Here is a 23,158-nt window from a genome sequence, read left to right on the forward strand (position 1 = left end):
GAGTTTTTGGAGTGCTCAAATAAACGGGCCTTTTTCCCGAACACTCCTCTGGTCTCCTGCTCGTGAGTGATTCATTACAATATCATAACATGGTTTAGATTTCTAAATAAATATTCACCTCGTCGCTAGATAGACCTACTCCTGAAAAACTTGTGTCTGCACAAGGCTTTTTGTCCCTACGAGGCCACCGTCATTTACCCAGGAGGGGTGAGCAAATGAGCCCGGCAATCTAGAATTTGACCACTGATGTCACTGTTTTCAACGGTTTTCAACCCATTTTACACACTGGCCCTTTAATTAACTGCTCTTACTTACTATTAATCATATATTTTAAAAATATAGATATGAATGTGTGTGTTTGTGACCATGAGAATGATGTGATGAGCAAGTGTGTTGGTGCATGTGTAACATGTATATGCTGCTAAATGGATTGCTCCAACAAGTTTTCGTTGTATAACATACAATAACAATAAATGATCTATCTCTTCAATTGTAAGCAGCTAAATCATACTTACTTTTTACTTTTTTTCAATATTACACCTAAAAAATAGTGCATTGTTGAACAAAAATGCACAATTTTTAAAAATGTATACAGAAATAAATGTGGTCGGCAATAGTTTAATGGTATGTTAATCATTAAACATCAGGGGTGCCAATGATAGCTGATATACTTTCGGGTTGACTGTCCATCCGCCCATACATACATCCCGTTCTCAAAAACACAATATCTCAAGAACATTTTGACGGAATTTCTTCAAATTTGGCACAAACACTACTTGAAATCAAGGAACTGATTAGAAGTGAGCTGATTAGAATTTGGTGTTTGAAGGATAAAGGTCAAGGTCACTATGACCTTGCGTAAGTCTCCGTCTTATTTCACGAATTTTGTAATATCTCATGAAGATCTTGACGGAGTTTCCTCAAATTTGACACAAAATTCCTCTTGGATTCAAAAATAAGCTGATTGGAATTTGGTTGTTGAAGGTCAAAGGTCAAGGTCATTGTGACCTCCCAAAACATATTTTTTGCCATAAATTAGCAATTCATATGCTAATTACGACACAATTTCACTCAAAAGTCTATTAGGATAAAATGATTAAGTGATGACATTTTATATCTAAAAGGTCAAAAATCCTCTTCACTTTGACATCATAATATTATGCAAAACACTTTTCAGGACATTTTTCAACGCCATAAATCAGTAACAGAAAGACATTTGATAAGATACTGAATTGGTGACACTGATCCTGAGTGTCCACCTGACAGCTGCTGTTTGTGTAGATGATCTGCGCTGCTGGGGGGAAGATGTGTGTGAAGCAGCCATGTTTTCACAGACATGGATGTAAACTGTTAGTACAGCCTGATGAGTTTGCAGAGGCATACAACCACAAAGCGGTCATTCTAGTTCTATTTTTTAGTACAGTGCTACACTATATGTGTAATACACTCATTGGTGCCATTATCCTGCACAACTATCCATACTGATCATATCTGTGTAAGTTAAAGGAGCAAGCAGCTTCTATTTTCATTTTATTTTATTTGTATTTTTGTCTTGTTTTTATCTTGTTTCCTTTTATCTATCACTCAGTCACTTTTCATTCTTTGCTTTTGACTCTTTAGCTGCTGTAACAAGTGGATTTCCCAGGTGTGAGATCAATAAATTAATCTTTTTTTTGTCATACAGTGGTGTGATTGATAACACTGAAAGACTGTGGGTGAATTCCATTCATGGAGTCTATATCTGTGGATGGGTCACACTATAAAGTATACATGGTGTGCTATTACAGGCCTACGTATTGTACAGTATTGTTTGTATAGAGGGAGTTAGTGTTTTGTACTAACATGAAATAATACAAGACATGCACAGATGGACATCAGACTGCAACTTTGGAAAGCTCCTGTCAGTTCCAATTAGGAAAATTAAACACAGCAAAATGTTTAAGCAAAGATCTAAAACTTTTTAATGTACTTTTTATTTTATTTAATCTTTTTTTCATCAGGCAGCCTCATTGAGATTAAGATCTCCTTTCCAAGAGAGACCTGAGAACAAGAAACATTTACAAGAACACAATCTGCAAAACAGAAACAACACAATTACACATAAATAAACAGGGAATAAAAACAACAGTAAAAAAGAGTCATAAAAACATCAGATAATAAAGCTTTAAAATCTCCAAGGGAAATATAAGACTCAGGTTTAAGGACACTTTTAGTTTATTCCATTTAAAGGTTGCAAAGTACCTGAAACTAGTTGTGCCAACATTAGTGCATACATAAGGGCTATCTAAGGTTAAGTAGCTACTGGAACATGTACTGTACTAGATTTAAGTAGAGAAGAGATGTGAGGTAGTTTTGAAGCTTCAGCAGTAGAGTTTTATAAATGAATAGCATAAAATGACGAGTTCTTGTAGACTGTAGGAAAGTCCATTCAACCGTGTGATACAGAGATCAATGATGGGTTTGAAATTTGTCATTTGTGATAAATGCACTATAATACACAGAGTTTAACTGCTGAAGTGCTGACGGGGCAGCGAGACAATACAGAGTATATCTCCATGCTCAATGACAGACATGAAGGTTGACTGTACAGTAGTATAGTTTGAATAAGACAGACATCCTTTAATTCTATACAAGAAGCCCAGTTTGATTTTTAATGTTTGAGTCAAATGTTGAATATGAATTTTGGATGATAGTCTGTCGTAAAGCCAAATTCCTAAGTGTTTGTATGACTCAGTGAGTACAATATGGGTGCCATTTAAAGTTTTAATGGCAGCATAGTTAGAGTCACTGGTGGTGGTGGAGAATACCATGTACTTGGTCTTCTCTGCATTTAAAACTAGTCTGTGATTAGTGTAAATGTTAATACATGTTCTTAGGTGTTCCTGGTGCTGTCTCACTGTGAGCAGCTCCACTGTATTTAGGAGTTACAAAGTCCACTCACAGCGCACTGAAACATGTTCAAATCACTCAAACTGCCTTTATGAGCATCAAATACCTTAAAGGGACATTTCACCCAAAAATCAAGAATACATATTTTCCCTCTTACCTTTTGTGCTTTTTATCAATCTGGATAGTTTTGATGTGAGTTGCAGAGTGTTGGAGATATCGGCTGTAGAGATGTCTGTCCTCTCCTGAATATAATGCGACTAGATGGCTCTCAGCTTGTGGTGCTCAAAGTGCCAAGAAAATACATTTGAAAAACTCAACATCAATGTCTCTTTCCAGAAATCATGACCTGGTTACGCAAGATAATCCACAGACCTTGTTGTGGGGGTTTTTATGAAGGAACTACATTCTTTCTACCAAACCACACCCGCCATCATTATCACCGTGCAGAAGGAAGAGTGCATCTACTGCTAGCTAACATCACAGTTTAGTCAAGGAGGACGCCATTAACGCTTTCCCCACCAGAGTATAATTTTTAAGTGGCCAGCCACCTCCAACATTTCTGATCATATTCACTAATCTTTCAAGACCCACTGAATCATTTTCTCTACGAATATGTAAATAGTTCATACATCAAACTAAAGAAGAGACCTTCTGTTTTTATACACACACAAAAAAAACATTTTATTTTATCTTATTCCTTTCCTTTTTTATCAACACTTGAATTTGTGCATTTTCATTAAAAAAAAAAAAAAACATTTCGGACAAAAAGCTGAGAAAAATGTATTTTTGTCAAAGACAGTCATTTTCAAGTACAAAATCAATTTCACATTACATTTTTGTTTTTTCTCATTTCCTTATGTTGTCTATCAACATCACCACGGCTTGTGCAACCATAAAGTTTACGGGCTGCTCCAGCATTTTCGTGCAGTTTATAAGCTGCTACTTCTCTGTAAACAACATGCTCTTCCGGTTTCCAGCAGATATTCGTCTTCATTTGTTTTTGGACACGGCAGTGCTGTTCTATTTCACAAAATGTGTAACAGCGCCCCCTATCTTATAACAGTGAAAACAAGGATTGCTGAAATATCTTGTCAATGGTGGGGAAGCGTTGTGTCATAAATGACAGAAAATCTCAACAATGGTGGGGATAGTGTTAATGTTTACATCCCGCACTGTTACGAGCACGAACGTCTCGTCCATGAGATGCACGCTTCCTCCTGTGCAGTGATACAGAGAGAAACTAGTTCCTACATGAAATTTCTCACAATAAGGTCTGTGGAATATCTTGAGTAGCCAGGTCATGATTTCTGTAAAGAGACATTGCTGTTGAGTTTTTCAAATGTATTTATTTTTTTGGCACTTTGAGCACCACAAGCCGAGTGCCCTCTAGTTGCATTATATTGGAGAGAAGGCTGACATCTCTACGGCTTGGCAACTCACACCAACAGTCTATACTGATAAATAGCACTACAGGTAAAGATAAATAATATGTATTTTTGATTTTTGGGTGAACTGTCCCTTTAATGAGAGCTGCAGTCATCCAGGCTGGTGATCGTCCTGCATCTAGATGTGTCAGGGTAACGCATAAAGTTAAAAGTTAGAGAATAAGTCAAGTCAGTGGAAGCTCCCTATTTGTATCGCAAGATAAAGGTCTCTGGGTGTGTGTGTGTGTGTGTGTGTGTGTGTGTGTGTGTAGATCGAGTGATAACAGAGTTGAGCAAGAGAAACAGATCTTATCAAATCCATTTTACACACTGAATGCTGGAGAGAAAAGACATTACACACTCAATATGAAGTCAATATTAACCTGATAAATAGCTATGTGAGTGTGTGATGATCTGTGACGTCCATATGAGTGTGTGTGTGTGTGTGTGTGTGTGTGTGTGTCCTTACACCACATTCACCTCTGCTCACCATCCATGTATTTGTACTGTAGGTGTGCCCTTCAGAAGGACAGTCTGATTGAAGTTACGTGTGGGTGGTTGGCTCCTTTCAGGTGGTAAACATATTGTCAGTCTGCAGTGTCTGGAGGGTTTGTAGTCGTCCCATGGGTGAAAGCCTCTCCGCAGCACAGTCTCCCTACAGCAAAGACAGGAAGGCCTTCCCTTAATCCCACAGGACAAACTCTGGTGTGGACAGTTGCTGTTGTCAGAAAAATATCCCATCTTTCCCACTAACCTGCTGTTTTTTATCTCCTGTCTGTGCGTCTCTCTGTTTCTCTGTCCCTCTGTTCTCTCCGTTCCCTCTTTTCCTCCATCAGAGAGTTAGCTTGGAGTTCTACATTGATGTCCATGCCCACTCCACCATGCTGAATGGCTTCATGTACGGCAATGTGTTCGAGGACGAGGAGCGCGTCCAGAGACAGGCTGTCTTCCCCAGACTGTTGTGCCAAAACGCGCCAGACTTCTCCTTTGTAAGTCACACAAACAGACACACGCAGACACACCACAGAGGCGGGCTCGGCACCAGAGTTTCACCCAGCTTCAATCCCGGGGCTAGCTCGGAAAGAGAACATGAAATAGTCCTCTCTCAGCAACTACTGGTGATGTGGTGTTCAGTGAGGCATTTAATTGCCAACTGTTGCACTCTTAAGGCTCATTTATACTCCCTTTACCAAAATAGACACATCCATTTCAAACGCTGTAATTGCCACTGATCTTGTACTTCCATGCTTCCTTTATGTTGGCATGGATACAGCCATAGATGGCACTAGAGGGCGGAGTCAAAAGTTTCACACAACTTCAAACAAGGCGAAAGTGGAGGAGGTCGTAATAATGTACCTTTAATCCAAGGCAGTGTTGTAGTCTTCTGTGCAGCCATCATATGCATCATGACATGTGGATGGAGAATACTTTTCACTCTATCACCTATTTGTTCCGTTCCGCCATTTTTTAAATGTCTTCATCATCTCCTGTGGTTGTATCTCGCCTGAACTATGCTACACTGCCTTTATGATCTGTAGTGATAGTGTTCCATTTCAGCCGTATGCACAAGCTTTCAGAAAACGTGAACAAATACGGATGAAATGTCCGTCTCTGTCTCTGTATCTAACGTTGAGCATAAATGAGCCCTTAGTGCTACAAAGTTGATGCTTGGTTGCATCGGGCACCTCCCAGGTGTAAATGTATGTAGCTGCATGGATTTGAGGCAAGGTGTTGATTATAAAACAAAAACATGTGTTTCTTTGTTTTTAGATGAGGAAGAATATGCATAGACTACATGTATGTATTAATTAGTGAGTGTAAAGACACACACACACACACACACACACACACACACACAGGAGGTGTTAAATTATTTAAAGGTAATATGTGTGCAGAAGAAAGGAGTGTGCTCCAGCTGTGCGTAGAGATTCTCACCTTGACCACCAAAGAGAGGAGACGATGGGGAGCATAAAAGAACAGAGGGTGAAACGTTATAAACCACTGTTAGATTAACTGGCAGAAGTATACAGAATAATTGAAATAAAGCACAATATTCAGAAAATATTTAAAAATGTATGAGTTTTGTAAAAGAATGCAGAAAAACTTCAGCATTAGGCAGGTATGCAAAGGTTTGGTGTGCCAAAGCAGCAGCAGTGCTGGTGGCAGAAGTCCTTGAGGAGCAGAAATATGAATGAAAATTATGTATGAGAATCTACAACATCTACCTTAAACCTGTGGCGGATGATAAACCGGCTGTTTGCTGGGAGGATAGCGCCTCCAGAGATGGTTCTTCAGTGCTGCGTCTAAATTGTGTCAACACAAACACTAAATCTTACAAATATAAATCTAAAATTTGTCAGAGCTAGTATGCTGTTTCTGCACTTCAATTTCACGGTTTTGTTAGGCGTGGTCTCAAATTCAAAGTCTAATTTTAAGCATTTACACTTACTGGCCACTTTATTAGGTACAACCTGTTCGTTAATGCAAATAACTAATCAGCCAATCATGTGGCAGCAACTCAATACATTTAGGCATGTAGTCAAGACGTCCTGCTGAAGTTCAAACTGAGCATCAGAATGGGGTGGAAAGGCCATACCAGGTGCCACTCCTGTCAGCTAACAACAGGAAACTGAGGCTACAGTTCACACAGGCTCACCAAAACTGGACAATAGAAGATTGGAAAAACGTTGCTTGGTCTGATGAGTCTGGATTTCTGCTGCCACATTCAGATGGTAGGGTCAGAATTTGGAAAATGAAAGCATGGATCCATCCTGCCTTGTGTCAAAGGTTCAGGCTGCTGGTGGTGGTGTTATGGTGTGGGGGATATTTTCTTGGCACACTTTGGGCCCCTTAGAACCAACTGAGCATCGAGGACGAAGCACAAGACTGTACTGTAAAAGTAGGCCATCATATTCTGTCTGAGCAGTGCAGGTGTTCTGCTTAAGCACCCTCTTAGGTGGCAGAAACTGGGTTTATTTGGACTGCACTGTGTAGACTGAGGAGGGGAAACTGAGGAGGAAATGAAAGTATTGAGAATGAATGGAGGAGAGAAGCAAAGAACAGAAGAACATGTGGAAGAAAACATCCATTCACTGAGTGCGATGCTCCTCCACGCAGCCACACATGCATAACCTAATAACATCTTTTTATACAGGTACATTATCTGCCAAACGTTTTCTCTCAGCCGGTGTCACTTCTACTGACCTTCATTTTCTCACTGATGGTGACATTTCATAGCACAGCCACTTACACACATCATAAAGAATAACCTTTATTGCCCATTGACACCTGGTGCCAACCTGGATACAGAGACAAGCCAGAGAGGCGGATGCTCACCCACACATGTATGGAAATGTCACTGATTGTCAGTGTCTATACAGTATGCAGTTACGAAGGACGAGTAAAACGCTATTTCAGGAGAATTTCTCTCCCTCGCTCTGTATTGCTTGTGTGACAGCTGGCCCCAGGGTCATCTCCCTCACTGTGCTTTTGTCCCTCTGCCCATTCAGCACTACCCAAAGCCCAGTGCAGCAGCAGCAGCAGCAGCAGCAGCACAACACAATCATGGCAAACTCCCACTGGTGGCCGCCAAGTTTGCATTTCAGCAAGGCAACTCTCACTGCAGCAGAGTGGAGTGACAGTGAATGGAAACTTTTTCCACACTCTTCCCAAGACAGCATCATATTTGTGTAGTATAGCTGACACGCCGAAACCCAAAATAGACCGGACTTTTTTCCCCCCTGCTATAGCCATTTACAGCTTTGTAATGACATTGTGTGAAGTCAATCTGTTCAAATAAGATACTGTACCCTTCATCATTTGTCCTGGATCCTCGAGAGGCTTACCACCGCAACCGGCTGAGAAACAAATCATTGGATGTTAATGCATTCCCACTGATGAGAGAATCAGCCGATATTGACAGTAGCCATTTTGTTTTTTCATTTATCAGAAAGGAAATATAGTCAAAATAAATGGATGGATTTATTATTGTAAATACAATAAAAGGTTTGTTTTAATTTAGCTTGTCAAAGGCTGGTTCTCAGACTGACTCTAGACCCTGTAGTATATTGTACTACTGGTAGTAAAACTAACTTCAGTTCACACTAAAATCAAAAATACATATTTTCCCTCTTACCTGTAGTGCTAATTATCAGTCTAGATTGTTTTGGTGTGAGTCGTTGACTGTTGGAGATATCAGCTGTAGAGATGTCTGCCTTCTCTCCGATATAATGGAACTAGATGGCACGCAGCTTGTGGTGCCAAAAGCACCAAAAAAATTCATTAGAAAAACTTGACAGCAATGTCTCTTTCTAGAAATCATGACCCAGTAAGTGAAGATAATCCGAAGACCTTATTGTGAGCAGTTTCATGTAGGAACTATTTTTTCTCTACTGAAATACATCCAGGAGGGAGGCGTGCATCTACTGCTAGCTCACCTAGCACCAGTGAGCTAGCTAACATTGGAGCTCAGCCGATGATGACGCCTATTATATTTACATCTCGCGTTGTCACAAGCACGAGCCTCTTACCCATGAGTATTTGCACGCTTTCTCCTGCGCAGTGATACGGCTGGTGGATGTAGTTTGGCAGAAAGTAGTACTAGAAAATAGTTCCTACATGAAACTGCTCACAACAAGGTCTGTGTTTTATATTTAGTATCCAGGTCATGATTTCTGGAAAGAGACCAGAGAAGGCAGACATCTCTACGGCCGATATCTCCAACACTTGGCAACTCACACCAGAACAATCTAGACTGATAAATAGCACTAAGAGGTAAGAGGAAAGATATGTATTTTTGATTTTAGGGTGGCCTGTCCCTTTAAGGGAAACTACTGTTTTAACAGAAGAAGTCAGTCCATTTTGTTATAATTTTAATTAATACATTAAGTATCTGCTCCCAACCGTGTTTTCTCCAGAACCTTTTCTTTAAACTTTCAATAACTGATTGTTGATATGGTTAACTTATTAACAAAGACTTGCTGTTTCACACTCACAGGTCTTACCAGATTTGCCCAACACAATAGCTGCTGTGTGATTTTACATCACAGAAGTTGGCAGTAACAGACCCATTCCCACCATAGTGTACAACTGTGCCGTGTAGACTTTTTTAAGTACAGTCATGTGTAAACTGGGTCACAAAAACAATATGTTTTTGCTGAATGTGTTTCCTCTACTCTTTTACTGTAAGAAATAATCTGTCATTCAGGTTTTTAAGGACTTTAGAAAACATTTTATTTAGGAAAGTTTCAACTGGGAAACACAGGCTGCTAATGCCTCATGAGGCTCATGACAATTTCATACCGGTACTCAGGATCCATGGAGGTATTTAAGGTTGTATGTTATAGTTGGGGATAATGATATCCAAAGGGAGATTTTCCAGACTTGCTTTAGCAATAAAGATGCTTGGTGACACAAAGACTTGAACCCAAATCCTCTCACTGAAGTGTCATATTTCTAAGCACAAGTCCAACACAGTGTCTGAGATGTTGTTTTGTTGTTTATTTCTCCAGTCCAACACATCCTTTAACCGGGACGTGGTGAAGGCCGGCACCGGTAGACGGTTCCTTGGTGGTCTCCTTGATGACACGTCGTACTGCTACACTCTCGAGGTGTCCTTCTACAGTTACATGACGGCTGGCAGCACCGCTCCTGTGCCGTACACTGAGGAGACGTGTATCCTTCAACATATGTGATCTGCGTGAGCGAACATGAGTCTGTGTGAGGTAGTGTCTACGGAGGAAAAAATCAGAGTGTGTGGAGAGCAGCGGAAATGTTTTGTCTCTCTTTATCTCTCGTCTCCTCACACACACACACACACACACACACACACACACACACACACGTTGCTACCGTTGCAATCTCCCACTGAAATCAAGCCAATTGATCTTGTAATCATTGGAGTCATTATTTTGATATTTGTGTCCCTGGAGTTGAGTGTGTGTGCACGTGTGAGTGTAAATGTTTGTGTATGTGTGAGTATAAATGTGTGTGTGTGTATGTGTGAGGTCATGTGTGCTCACTAGAAAGCCATGTTGCTCTTTTGTTGCCTCTTGTTGCGACAGATGTGCAGTGACAGAATAGGGATGTGATAGCTGCGTCTATTGATTTCATTTACAAAGGAGAGAGGAGAAAGGGGCTTGTGTTGGCATATGTAGTGCTGCGTGTGTGTGTGCACAGTTGAGGCTTTGATTGAGATAAACAATAGCACAATGGAACAAGAGTGATTCCTGTCGACTAGGATCGCACACGTAGGAGTGCGCACATACATTCGTCACGGGAACCGAAGGTCACAGGTGCCTTAATGGAGCCAGATGGGAGGAAGTTTTCCTTCAGCTGACCTTCTCGGGGTTGAAGAGCTCCGGAGAGCCAGCCGATGGCGGTCTGATCTTAGCGATAGAGTGAGTGAGAAGAGGGAGAAGGAGAGATTTAGAGAGAGCGATAAGGACCCTACATATGAAAAGTATGTGCTCCCCTACACACAGTCTGCAGGTGGAGGCGAGGGTGGAGATAGATGTAGCCCTAGTGCCCTCTAGTGCCAGGAGCTGGCACAGTCTGACTTTCTGACATGAAAAGTTAGAAACATTTTGGTGAAAATTAATAATTGGAAATGTGCAGAAAAAGTTATACACAGTCACTCATGCATTTTGGGATGTGGTGTGTGTTTTCCTCACCCTCTCATCACTTCAATGCTTCTCATAGAAACACACAGATCACTGGCTGCATTACAGATGTGACACACTGGAAATACAGGCATGTCCATGCACACAGGGCAGCACCACAGCCACAAACAAATTGTTAGCCTTACGTTTAGGAGGAGACAGGTGTCTGGCTGTTGCGATAAACAAATCCCACTGTGTTTTCATTTGAGTTGGTGGCACTGGGTTCAGAGCAGGATAAGAAATGGGGAGCCAGAGGGGACATTTCATCTGAAGGTCAAATTGGGAGAAAACTCAGCCCTTGTGGGAGGACTTGCTTGATCTTTTTTTGTTTTTCAGGTGTGTGCGTGTGTGTGTTTGGCTATGAGAAGGGGAGGTGTACAAGGAGGAGGGGCTCCACAGGGTGGGCAGGCAGCACGGGGACCTGGTGTAGAGTGGAGATTGGGGTCAGGCAGGTTGAAGGAACCGACCATGTCGCTTTATACGCCCCAGCAGTCAGCTCGATGGAGCGTGCAAATCATCAACAGAGACCTTTAGCATCTCAACGCCCCCCACCTCCACCTTTCTCACCTGATGCACACACACACACAGGCGCGCACACATAGTCCTTTAAACTAATACATGACAAATGAGTAATAACCTCACCCCTAACTCTTGCCACCTTGAAAACATGCCGCCCTTACCCTTTAATCTTCCCTGACTCTCCTTCTCCACCGCTGTGACTTGTAGCCAGCAAAATTGAAATCTTAACCTTTTGCACAGCTGAGACTTTTGTCGCAGTTTGAAGGTGCTCAGAAAAAGGTGTAATGCGGAGTGTGTGTGCATTTGTTTTCTGATCTCTCCTTTCATGTCCTCCCCTCTCCTCCATTCTGTCCTTTCCTCTCATCTCATCACCCAGAACATAACAGCTCATTATATCATTTAGTCAAGCTGAGAATCCTCTTCTCTGAAACAGCAGGCACAACCTCCATCGTGTGTCTGTCTTCTCTTCGTCCTCTAATCATTAACACCTGTGTGTGTGTGTGTGTGTGTGTGTGTGTGTGTGTGTGTGTGTGTGTGCATACTCCTACATGTATATGTCTCTTTTTTAATGCTGTACTTAAAGGTAGTTTCAGTCTCTCTGACATCCCACATTCCAGAACTGTAATTAAATATTTTGGCCTGTTATGTTTCTCCCAGTTTTTCTATTTTCATAGCCCACCTGTGTTTTGTGATGGACCTTCCGGTTCAGACTCTGAAGTTTAAACTGGAAAGTGGAATGGATCAAGGTTGAGAGAATCTGGGACCTCGTTCAAAACTCAGCTTGACGCTTTCCATTGTGTGTGTGTGTGTGTGTGTGTGTGTGTGTGTGTGTGTGTGTGTTCAGTGCGTGCATTTATGTGAGCTTTGGGGGCCTACTTACCTTGTAGGTGTGTGGGTGCTTTTGTGTGTTGTGGAGAGACAGTATTCTCTGTGACTTTGAAAAATTATTCAAAAACTTTAAAAAGCCATTCAGGCTGTAACGCTTCCCTGAAAGATTTTGCTCTTGTTTCTCCTGCGCTGAGTTGAGCGGTTGCTTTTTTCTTTTGTCATACAGACGTGCAGATTTTCAAGATTTTTAAACTTCTAACTCGGAGAGGAAGAGAAGTGCAATTTTCTTCTTTTATTGTTTGATTCATGCAAATTTGCTGTTTTCCTTCAGTAAAGAAAGACTTCTGAAACAGTGGTCTTCTTATGGACGATGCTCACTCGAGTAATCAGTATATATTGTCAAGAGTGTCAGTGTTGGGTTATCTGGCAGGATTGTATGGTGTTGGCTCACTCAAAGATATACACACTTGTAGCCCTCGTTTTCTATATGTGTGTGTGTGATGACTGTCTGCCAAAGCAGCAACACCCAGACGTGCACCTCACCATAACAGTGGGACTCCATGAATACCAGAGCTGCCAGTGGAACACAGCATGCATCAGTGAACCTGACACCCAACGGACAGGCTGTGAGAAGTATGCAAATGATATAGCTTGGAGGCAAATATGCTTCACTACCACACATCATACACATCATATCACACAGACATGCACAAATGGATAGGTGCTGACACGCGCAAGCGAGCGAGCGCACACACAGACACACACACACAGACATTTAGACACACCGTTGATTGCACAAATATTGTTGCTATGCTCGGATGAACAGGTGTCCTCACATGAGCAATCACAAAGATGCACGCGCTCACACCTCCAGTTGTGTTCTGGTAGTTTTTCGTGTAAGTCGATGAAGTTGATGTTCATGTAGAGTCAGAGAAAGTTAGGAAGGAAATTTAAGTATCCTCAGCTGAAAATTTGCAGTTGAAGCATTTACAGGCATGAAACTGAAAGAAGTTGCAGGTAAAATGGAAGTGCTGAAAGATATTTCAAGCGCTCTGCTGAACTTAAATCATTAAGTGTGATTGAGCTGAAAGTGTTAAAGTTAAAGTTAAAGTTGCTCTCTGGGCATTAATTAAACTCCTAAAAACTCATATCTGTTCATCAAAATTACATTAGACTTACATTATTATAAATTTCCCATGAAAAAAAGCCCTGCATTGCTTAAAATGACTCAGATGTAACCTGTCACCTTTGCTTCATTTGGTATGCGTGGATCTATGAATATGGAAAATAGTCCCGCCCCTGCAGCTCAAGCGTACCTGCTCACCCTGCTCTGCTCATCAAACACACAAACCTCAGCTTGTAAACAGTGGGGCTGGGGATCGTTTACAAAATTACAGTTATACCGATAGCATTATCCTGAACGTGATACCGATACCAGTAGAGTACTTAATTTGATTCCCATGATGTGAATGGAGTAGCGTGTAGTATAACTGTATTTGAATGTTTCGGTGGCATCATAGAACACTGAACTGCAAACTCTGTCAATACACTGCACTCATCTACACCACACCACAGACCGTATGGGTTCTAGCTGCTGCTGCGGGAGTGTGAGCTCCGCATCAGGGACAGTTGATGAGAGTTCATCTGCAGACACACAGTGACAGGGCTAACTGTTACGTTGTGTTCACACCAAAAGTGATATGAATTTGCGCATCATGTCACTCATGTAAGTTTGAAAGCTAAAATATTTTGTGTTGACTCGCTTCATACACTCAATAACTTGTGTTATACGCGCGCGAAATCGCTGCATTGATGACTGAACTTCCGCCGGTACATCCTCAGTGTCATACGTCCCTGGCGCATCTCAGTGCTGATTGGGTATCACAGCGCAAATTGGTCGCTTAAGTTCAGATTTTTCACCACTTGTGAATAAGCGTATGGCGCGAAATCCCACCTCTTGCTTCATTCTTGCTGCTTAATTTGCGTATTTTGTGTCATTTGCATTGCGTCCATCGCACCATCCAATGGAAGTTCTAATTGTCTAATTGCACCTTTCCATTGACTTTACATGTTATTCACTCGCGCAAATTGTTTGATTCACAGCCAGTGTGAACACAACATTAGTATCACACAGCTATGTTACGTTTTTTTTAACAGATTTAATGACAGTGAGCCGTTTCAGTGTTGGAATGAGTTGGTTGTGACTGTTTCATTTTTGCTGTGTTATCTTGTGCTAGCCGGGTGGACATTGAACTGGCCATGTGCCAGGAAAGAGCAGCTCTGCAGGTGGTTTTTCCCGGGATGGTCCAGTATCAGGCTGGTGCAAAAATGATCGGAAGCAGGTATCGTTTGACTCGAGAAGTTTCGGTAATACTTTGGTTATTTCAGTTAATAACTTAAATGTACTGAGTAGCCCACTGATACCCAGTCCTAATAAACAATAATAGATAACTTGAGCCTTCAGCTTGATTACGTTATTAAACAGCTAATAGTGTGTTGCCAATGACGAAACTTAGCTTGCAAAATACTGATACGTAGCAACACCTGGATTCTCCTTTTGTTGTGGCATTACATGATTTGTTCCTTAGGTTTGATACGTAACAAACCCTGAAAGTCAGAATGTGTGTTTTCAAACCTGTCATTACTACATTGCAGTTCCAATGCGAGAACGCTCAGCCATGGAATTGACTGCTTATTTCACGTATGATGTCTTGGCATGTATAAAAAACACCATGTGGGCATGTTAACAGAGTTAAAAACTTCATTTTTACTGGAGGGGGTCTTTAAACAAAAGGAGATGAGAGCAGTGAAGTTGTCAGCTGAAGTTGAAAGTGGTTGAAGTGACAGTTGAAGTCAGAGATGAAAGCAGCTGAAATGTTTTGAAATGAAATTGAAAGCTGCCAAACTGTAAAATCCAAGGCAGAGCACAGATAATCAGTGGTTGTGCAAATCTTTTGAACCATCTGTATATTTTTCATCAACTAGTTTTGATTGTTTTTATTCCAGTTTATTTATTATCTCTGCTGTCAGTGGATTGTAACATTATAAAAAGAATGCCTTCAGGATTATTGACAGTAATAAGAAAGAACATAAACAGAGGCTTAGAGCCATAAACCACAGGTACCATGATGAAACGCATGTGTGTGTATGTTGTTATGTAGGCTTACTTTTTGTTTTACAGTGCTTTTATTCCTTGAACCTTTACACACAATACAGAGCCTTTCCTAAACAACAAATGTGTACAGCCCTTGTAAACAAACATAATAATTGGAATATAAAAATAGTATTCATATCCTGTTTTCAGAGCAGCATAGATCAGACGAGTCTTGTATTCCTGCCAGTGCACACTGTAAGAAAACTGAAGCCTTTTTTACACTTATTTCATTTTACTACTCAAGTTTCAGCGCTTGTCTCCTTGGCAGTGACAGTTCCTCTTGTCAGGGATTTAAATCAACCCTTGTTTGTCCCTCTGGGCAACGGGACGTGAGGTCTTTCAGTATGCTGAATCGCTATTGGGGACAAAAATGTCCCTTTCTGTATTGCTGTTGTTGACTAGCCTCTTAATTAGCATTGATAATTAGTTCTCTACGTGTCAGTGCAGTGACAGGACCTGTCAGTCGCCGTATTGATGGCTCGAATGTCCCCTTGCTTGTCTCCTTGTTAACTCCCGTCCAATCTGGACAGCATTCTCCGCGTGTCTTGTCCATTTTACCACTGGGGGCCTTGTTGTCTGATCGTCACCTTGTCTGTCTGTCTGTCTGCCAGGGACCAGGCACGAGGGACAAGACGGTGAAAGCCGCTAAATGGCGTGATGACAGTAAACAGCTGCAGTAAACAAGTCATGTCGTCCCCGTCCCCCTTTGTCTCACGTATCTCATCAGCGCCTAAGCTGGCATGCCCTTGAGCCATGACAATGACCTGCCATTGATTAGACAAGACCGTTATGTGTAGCGGGATGTTAAAGAATACACCTCACACACCTCGGTGACAGGAAGGCAAGATGCTGACAGGCTGTGTGAAGCTGGCTCACATACCTCTTTGACCTCTCTGAGGCTGGATGATGATTACAAAATGATAATGAGTTCATATCAAGTTATGTTGATGACTCAGTATTAGCAGTATTATTAGTTTGTCTATTCAGAAGAGGTGTTCTAGACGTGTACTGAAGCAGCCTCCGCTACCACCCACCTCTGTAATCTAAGCTGCAGCCCACCAACTGTTTCCTGGCTCTGGCACACATCACTTCCTACTGCAGCAGCAGCCTTGTTCCAGACCCTACGGTTTCCCCCGGCAATGGTCCAGACAGCAGTCAGGGCATCCCCTGCGTCTCTGAGCATTCGCCACGTGGATGAAGTTCTCCTTCAGAATCTGACCGTCCATCACAAAACCTCCTGTAATAGACGGTGAGTCGTGACAAGCCAAGCTGAGAGGCCATCTGCGCACGGTGGGGTCCGGGAGATATTTTTGTCGCTGAGCGTGCCTGGCCAAAGAGCTCGGGACTGGCACCGGGCTCTGCTGATGAAAGAGAACAGAGGAAAACACCAAAAACTTTCCTGAGGTCAGAAAGAAGACGTCAAGGATACGAGAGGAGTGTGTTTGACGATGTGTATACAGGTTTTAGAGAGTTAGTTTATGCCCTTGAATATGAACATGTGTGAGTGTATATCAGTGAATCAGCAGTTAACAATCATATGTGTCATTTTTGGCCATGCCAGTGGCTCTAGGGATGAGAATGTCTGTCCTGTCTATCGGTCGATTGGTTATTTGACCCACCACTTTGGTACAGACTGAAAAAGCTCAACAATTGTTGGATGGATTGCGATTAAATGTTAGACAGACATTCATGGTTCCCAGCGGATGAATCCTCATGACATTGATGATCCCCTGACTTTTCCTTTAGCGCCACCAGTAGGTCAGATTTCCCACTTACACTGTGACATTTCAGTAGCTACTAGACTAGAATTGCCATGACATTTGGCAAACACATTCATATCCCTGTTAAAATGAACTATTACAACTTTGGTGGTGAGTGAATGTAGAGTTATGCAAAAGGCTCCACCACCTCTCCTACACAGACTTTGTGGGGATTTTGCATGTCTTTGTAGTCATTATGCATTTTTTTGTGGGTTTGTGTCTCCTTGCGGTTGTTTTGTGCCTCTTTGTAGTCATTTTGTGTCTTGTTGTGGTTGATTTGTGTCGATTTGAGGCAATTTTGTGTCTCTTCAAGGTGACTTTTTCTGTCTTCTTGAGGTAGTTTTGTGTCACAGGACTTTGTGTCCTTTTTGGTCATTCCATGTGTCTTTGTAGTCATTTTGTCACTCCTTGTAGTTGTTTTGTGTCAATTTTAGGCAATATTTGTGTCTCTTTAGGATAATTTTGTGTGATTTTTGGTAGTTTTGTGTGTCTTTGTAGTCCTCTTGTGTCTCTTTAAGGTCATTTTGAGTCATTTTGGGTTGTTTTTTTGTCTCTTTGTAGTCTTTATGCGTCTATTTGAGGTTATATTGTGTGTTTTTTGGTTGTTTTGTGTCTCTTTGAGGTAATTTTGTGACACTTTTAGTTAATTTTGTGTCCTTTTTGGTAATTTCATGTGTCTTTGTAGTCATTTTTGGGTCCTTGTGGTTGTTTTGTGTCTCTGGGGTCATTTTGTGTTTCTTTGAGGTCATTTTGTGTCTGTTTTAGGTAATTTTATGTCTCTTTGTCGTCATCTTGTGTGTTTTGTGGTTATGTGTCTGTGTCTGGTCTGTACATGTTAATTTGAATTACATTTTGCATGTGAAGGCCAAGAGGCTTCCTGACACTTTGGGCCCCAGGGTCTGTGCCCAGAAGGTCCATTCAGTGATCCATCAATGATCTAGTGCCCTTATCAGGAGAAAGATTTTGATTTGTCTATCACTGTGGCTACATAACTTAAGTATTTCCCATCAGCCTCAGCTGCACTTTGTGTTAATTGATAATTAGCAAACATAGTAACTTGCTAAACTTAGATGGTGAGCACTGCAAACATCATACCTGCTAAACATCAGCACATTAGCATTGTCTTTATGAGACAGCACGCTGTTACCATTAAGCTGAAAGCACAGCTGTCCTGCTAGCATGGCTGCAGACTCTTAGTCGTGTTTATAACTATTATGCATTAAAATTAGCATAAAAGCAAGATTCAGAAGGACGTAACCTTAGTTTGTTCATCTGTAGTTTTATCTCGACCTAATCAGCATCATCAGCTAGCTGTAATGAGACAGACTGTGCGGTCCATCCACACACACACTCACAGCGAGGCTGGCCTGATGCAGGACTCGCAGACAAACAGCCAGATGGGATGTAAATATAGACTCTGGAGTCGTGTGGAGAGCATTGCCATCAGCCTGCCGGGTGAAGAATGAAGTCCTGTGCAGACTCCCTAACACACGCAAAAACACACCCTCAAAGGCCAAGGTGACAGACTCGCTACAGAGGGGCTTTCTTGCATACTTACTGGCCTTTCTTACCAGGTATACCCTTCTCTGTGTGTTTGTGTGTGTGTCTGTGTGTGATGCTTGAGGTATGACAAACTACAGAGCCTAAAGTTGACGCCCAGACACCCTGTTCAAACCCAGGATGGATGGTTTGCAAGTTAACAGGCTTTGAGCAATAGATTTCCACCTTTATTGCAACCAGGATTTATGTAGCCCGGCCCATTTTTTGATCATTACGAGAAATTGGAAAATAGAAATAAAAATGACCGAATCTCCATCTTTTTTTAAAAATCTTTTTCTGTATGCCAGTTGTTTCAATCACAGGTTTGTGACAGATAAATAGTCCAGCGGATGACAGGCCGTATCTGAGTATCAACAAGGTAATGACAGGGGAAAGTGACAGATTATGTCTCTGTGTTGCTCCATCATGCTCCAGCCTGGTGAAGAATGGAGGTAGCTAAACATCAATGACTCGAGATAGGAAAAAAATCCTTTATGTTTCTGTTTGTGTTTGGATCTATATAAACAGTATGAATGTACATCCTGTATAGACGAAGGATGATGGAATAAGGACGATGGACATATGTCTAAAAGGGTGGATAGCTGATATTGATGTTGTTTTTCAGCCTCAGTGACGTGATAAAATGTACTTCTGTTAGCGACATTGTTCTTATTCATCTGTATTTACTATATCCTCACTCTTGGTGATTGGGAACATTGTTGGCATTCTGCGTTTCTCTACTTGTTCATTATCTGAACCTGATTGTCATCATTACTTGCTCTGCTAGCCTAATGATCACAGGCTTAGCAACAGCACTCGTAGCTGCTCAGCTGTTTTATAAAAGCAGTAGACGTTATTGATATTGTCCCTAATGTAGAGAGGGACAATTGGGCAGAGGGATGATGTGTGAGCTCACCCCTGAATTTAAATAAGGCTTCAGTGTATAAGTAATTGTTTTTCTGTGATTCATCCCGGCCTCGTGCATTTGGCTGACATTAGCGAAATGCAGTTGATTTAACCTCCGTTAATTCAGAACACAATGTGTTAGTACCTTGAGGATTTACACTGCTCATTTCTCCAGATGCTAGTCCCTAGTTATTTACTGTTGTGCACTGGGTGTGTTGGTGGTGACGGAGTGGATGATTATAAGGTTTTTTATTTAAAATATGATATGTTAAACTTGTCCAGAATCTAAGTGAAGATAAAGTGGCTGGAATGTGTCATGCAAAAAATACATTATTCATGTTTAAATTTATGTATGACTGAAATCTCCATTTATTTTTCACCCTTCTTTTAGTTGTTGAAAACTTCTTTTGAGAATGTTTGGCTCTATCTAGGACAGCGGGCCTTGAATGAACTTTATCTGTCGCAGAGGCATCAGAGTCCTTATAACCAGGTGTGCTTGTATTTTTCCAGTTCCTTAGTATTATCTTAGCTGCATTAAGGAAGCTTGCAAGAGCCAATCTGAACTGTGCTTTTGTAAGTCCCGTTGGTAGAACAGATTTGTCTCCAAGAAGGCAAAAACGTGGCGTACTTGGCAGGGGCTGTTCCAGCCTCTTCTGGATGCCCCAACCGCTCAGGTCCAAAATGGGGAAACCAGTGCACAGTCCCAGGTGCATCAGAGCGCTCTTTATTTTTTCTTTTATCATTCCCAAATGAAATCAATCCATAGACCTTTTTTACAACAAACATTCTGACTTTGTCATAGCAGTAAATGTACAGGTGGAACTAACAATGGGCCCATTCCAGCAGATATTGCAACACAATGCATCAATGTTTGACCAATCAAAATTTCTGCTGTTAAAAGTTATCTTCTACTGACAGTAAAGCAGTATTAACTGTTTGTTTTTTTGCCATTTGGGGACATATTATTACCTTATAGAGCTGTTATCTTGAAAATGTTAGCAAACAGTTGCCTATTTACACAGAAAACACAGAGTAACATAAGCACATATTCATTCTTAGTCACATTTCTGGCCATCTGATTAATATTCTCTCTGATTATAACTCTCTGATTCCTGAGGGAAATACCTGGCTCTGTAGCTGCCAGATGTTCTACTACACTGTTCTACTAGCTGTACCTGCTAACATCTGGCTTGTGTATTTAATAGGAAAAGTTACAACTGGCATTCATTCCAAGGACAAATGACTTTGCAGTAATGACGGGTATTTATCGGCTCCACCTCGGCTTTGATTGGCAGTGATGGAAATATGACGTCTTGGTGGGCGGCATAATTTTCTGGCACGATGCAGTGACATGCTGCCACCAAATACTGTCCATCTCCGTAAGAGCAGCTCTTGAACATCATTCCAAATTAGTCTGCACTGCACTTGAAAAAGAGACTGAATGATAAGAGATAAAAAAACAAAATAACCACTGTAACATTTTCACTGGCCCTCATGCTGCTTTCTTCTGTTTACTAACCCGGTTTGTGTTTTCCAGCACATTTGTGATGCTGAATGTGACACACTGGTAAAAAGAAAGCAAAACAAAGAAGCATATTTGTCTACTGGCACTTTATCTTATTTTTCATTTGATAGGGACGATGCAATTTCACATAGTTCCAATACAGAGTATGGGACTGATGTGTTGCACAGAAAGTCTATAGCTATTGCTAATTTTCAACTCTTGTCCCTAGTTGGGCTTTTACATGTAGACCTAAAATGTTATTAAAAATATACAGTTTAAAACATCATACAACCACAATACATTGATGAATCTATGGGGAAGGAATCTATCTATTGAATTTATTGTCTAAATTTAGCAGGATATCCTGTGTTTAAAAAACCCCACATATATGCACTGAGTTAGCTGCTCTCTAACTTTATGTGCCTGCTGTTTAGTGCTGTGAAGAAAGTTAGAGCGATGAGAGTAAACTGAACAGTAAAGATACGTGCTGTAAAACTAAAACAATGAGCTGAAAGATGCTAAAATGCTCTATTAAATGGAGAGACACTGCAAAGTCTGGTGATATTTTCCTCCTAATTCCACGATGCTGTGCAGTGGCTCTGCACCAATCCAAAGAGGTCACCATGCAGTTTGGGATTCACTGATCTAGGAAATGTTTTAAGCAATGTTCTTCCAAAGACGATTAGCTTTAACTCCCTGTCCTCAGACACCAAACTGGGCAGGAACGTGGCTCGAACTTTCCTGGATTACTACAAACTAAACAACTTTATCAAGGACAACAGACCGACTCACATTCAAAGGTGAAGCAGTGTGGCATTATGAAGAGATAAATAAACAGGAACTTTAATCAGTTATCCAAATATGACTTTCATTTTGCATGTTGTTGATACTCAAGCAAATGAATGTTATTTTTGTTTTGCTGTTCCCTGAACTATACCCCACCGTCTCACTCATACTGATATGTTTTTGTCTCCAGCTCTGAGGTGATGTCCCAGACAGGCGACGGCAACAGAAAGGGCAACGGTGTTGGCAGAGACGCGGCAGACAGAGAGAGGGAGAAGAGCCAGGGTGTCAGGCACTAGACAAACAGACAGACGGACAGACGGACACAGACTGAGCATGTATAAAATGCGGAGCACCGTAGCAGGAGGATCCTTCACACTTCATTGCCTTTAGAAGCTCCACATCTCCCTGGCTATAAAGACTCATTTTCACAGATTTGTAACAGTGGGATGACTGGAACTTGCAGGACTAAAATCAGAACAAGTTTCCTCTTGGGTTATTTAGTGAGTATAAAGTGTGGACGATTGAATGGCGACAGACTGGCGGTTATACCCATCTCAAGTCCATCTGAGGCCTTCATTCAGCACCTCCGTTTTGTTGTTTATTCAATGTTGTTGTAAATAAACGCATGCTGCCCTGTGGTTAATGACTTATTTTATGACTATGGTGTTATTATCTCTGTTGGTATTATAATTAGTCATTAAACACTTAATCATTTAATCACTTGTTGCTCCCTAATCTCAATACTGATAACACTAATGATTGACTTCATATAAATGAGACAGAGAGTATATGAAGAACATTTTGATTTCTTTAGCTGTATTGTTGTGCTGTTTGCATGTATAGAGCTCTGCTTGATCATACAGGCTTCAGCTCTATTCATAGTATCGACAAAGCATTTATTAAAGGTCTAGTCTGTAGGATTCATAGGATTTAGGGGGATATACAGGCAGAAATGGAAAATATAATGTAGCTGCTCCAGAGCAGGTTAACTTAGAGTATCACAGCCTGTCAGCACTCAGACCTCTGATCAATCAGATCACTGAAGAAAAAAGTATCCTGACATGGACAAAAGCCCAGAGTCTCAGGTAAAAAAGAGGAGCCTATTGTTACAGGTCAGTAGAATCTCTTTATTGTTCCAGGGCTCTGTTTCCACTGTTTTTTTAAACAGAGCTCCTAACAATTGGATCATT

At 41.3% G+C, this 23,158-nt stretch overlaps 1 protein-coding gene across 1 annotated transcript in view; it reads left to right on the plus strand.

Annotated features, from left to right (window-relative positions):
- The window catches only part of agbl4 (AGBL carboxypeptidase 4), a 389,306-nt gene extending 366,693 nt beyond the window's left edge, over window positions 1–22,613 (plus strand). Inside the window, exons 10-13 of the mRNA XM_050054625.1 lie at window positions 5,150–5,302; window positions 9,824–9,986; window positions 21,889–21,982; window positions 22,159–22,613. Of these exons, the coding sequence (XP_049910582.1) occupies window positions 5,150–5,302; window positions 9,824–9,986; window positions 21,889–21,982; window positions 22,159–22,264 (516 nt within the window). The 3' untranslated portion in view covers window positions 22,265–22,613. The remainder of the gene's footprint in view (window positions 1–5,149; window positions 5,303–9,823; window positions 9,987–21,888; window positions 21,983–22,158) is intronic.
- Window positions 22,614–23,158: the final 545 nt, after the last annotated feature.

Source organism: Epinephelus moara, chromosome 10 (genome assembly GCF_006386435.1).
Source record: "Epinephelus moara isolate mb chromosome 10, YSFRI_EMoa_1.0, whole genome shotgun sequence".
NCBI lineage: Eukaryota > Metazoa > Chordata > Actinopteri > Perciformes > Serranidae > Epinephelus > Epinephelus moara.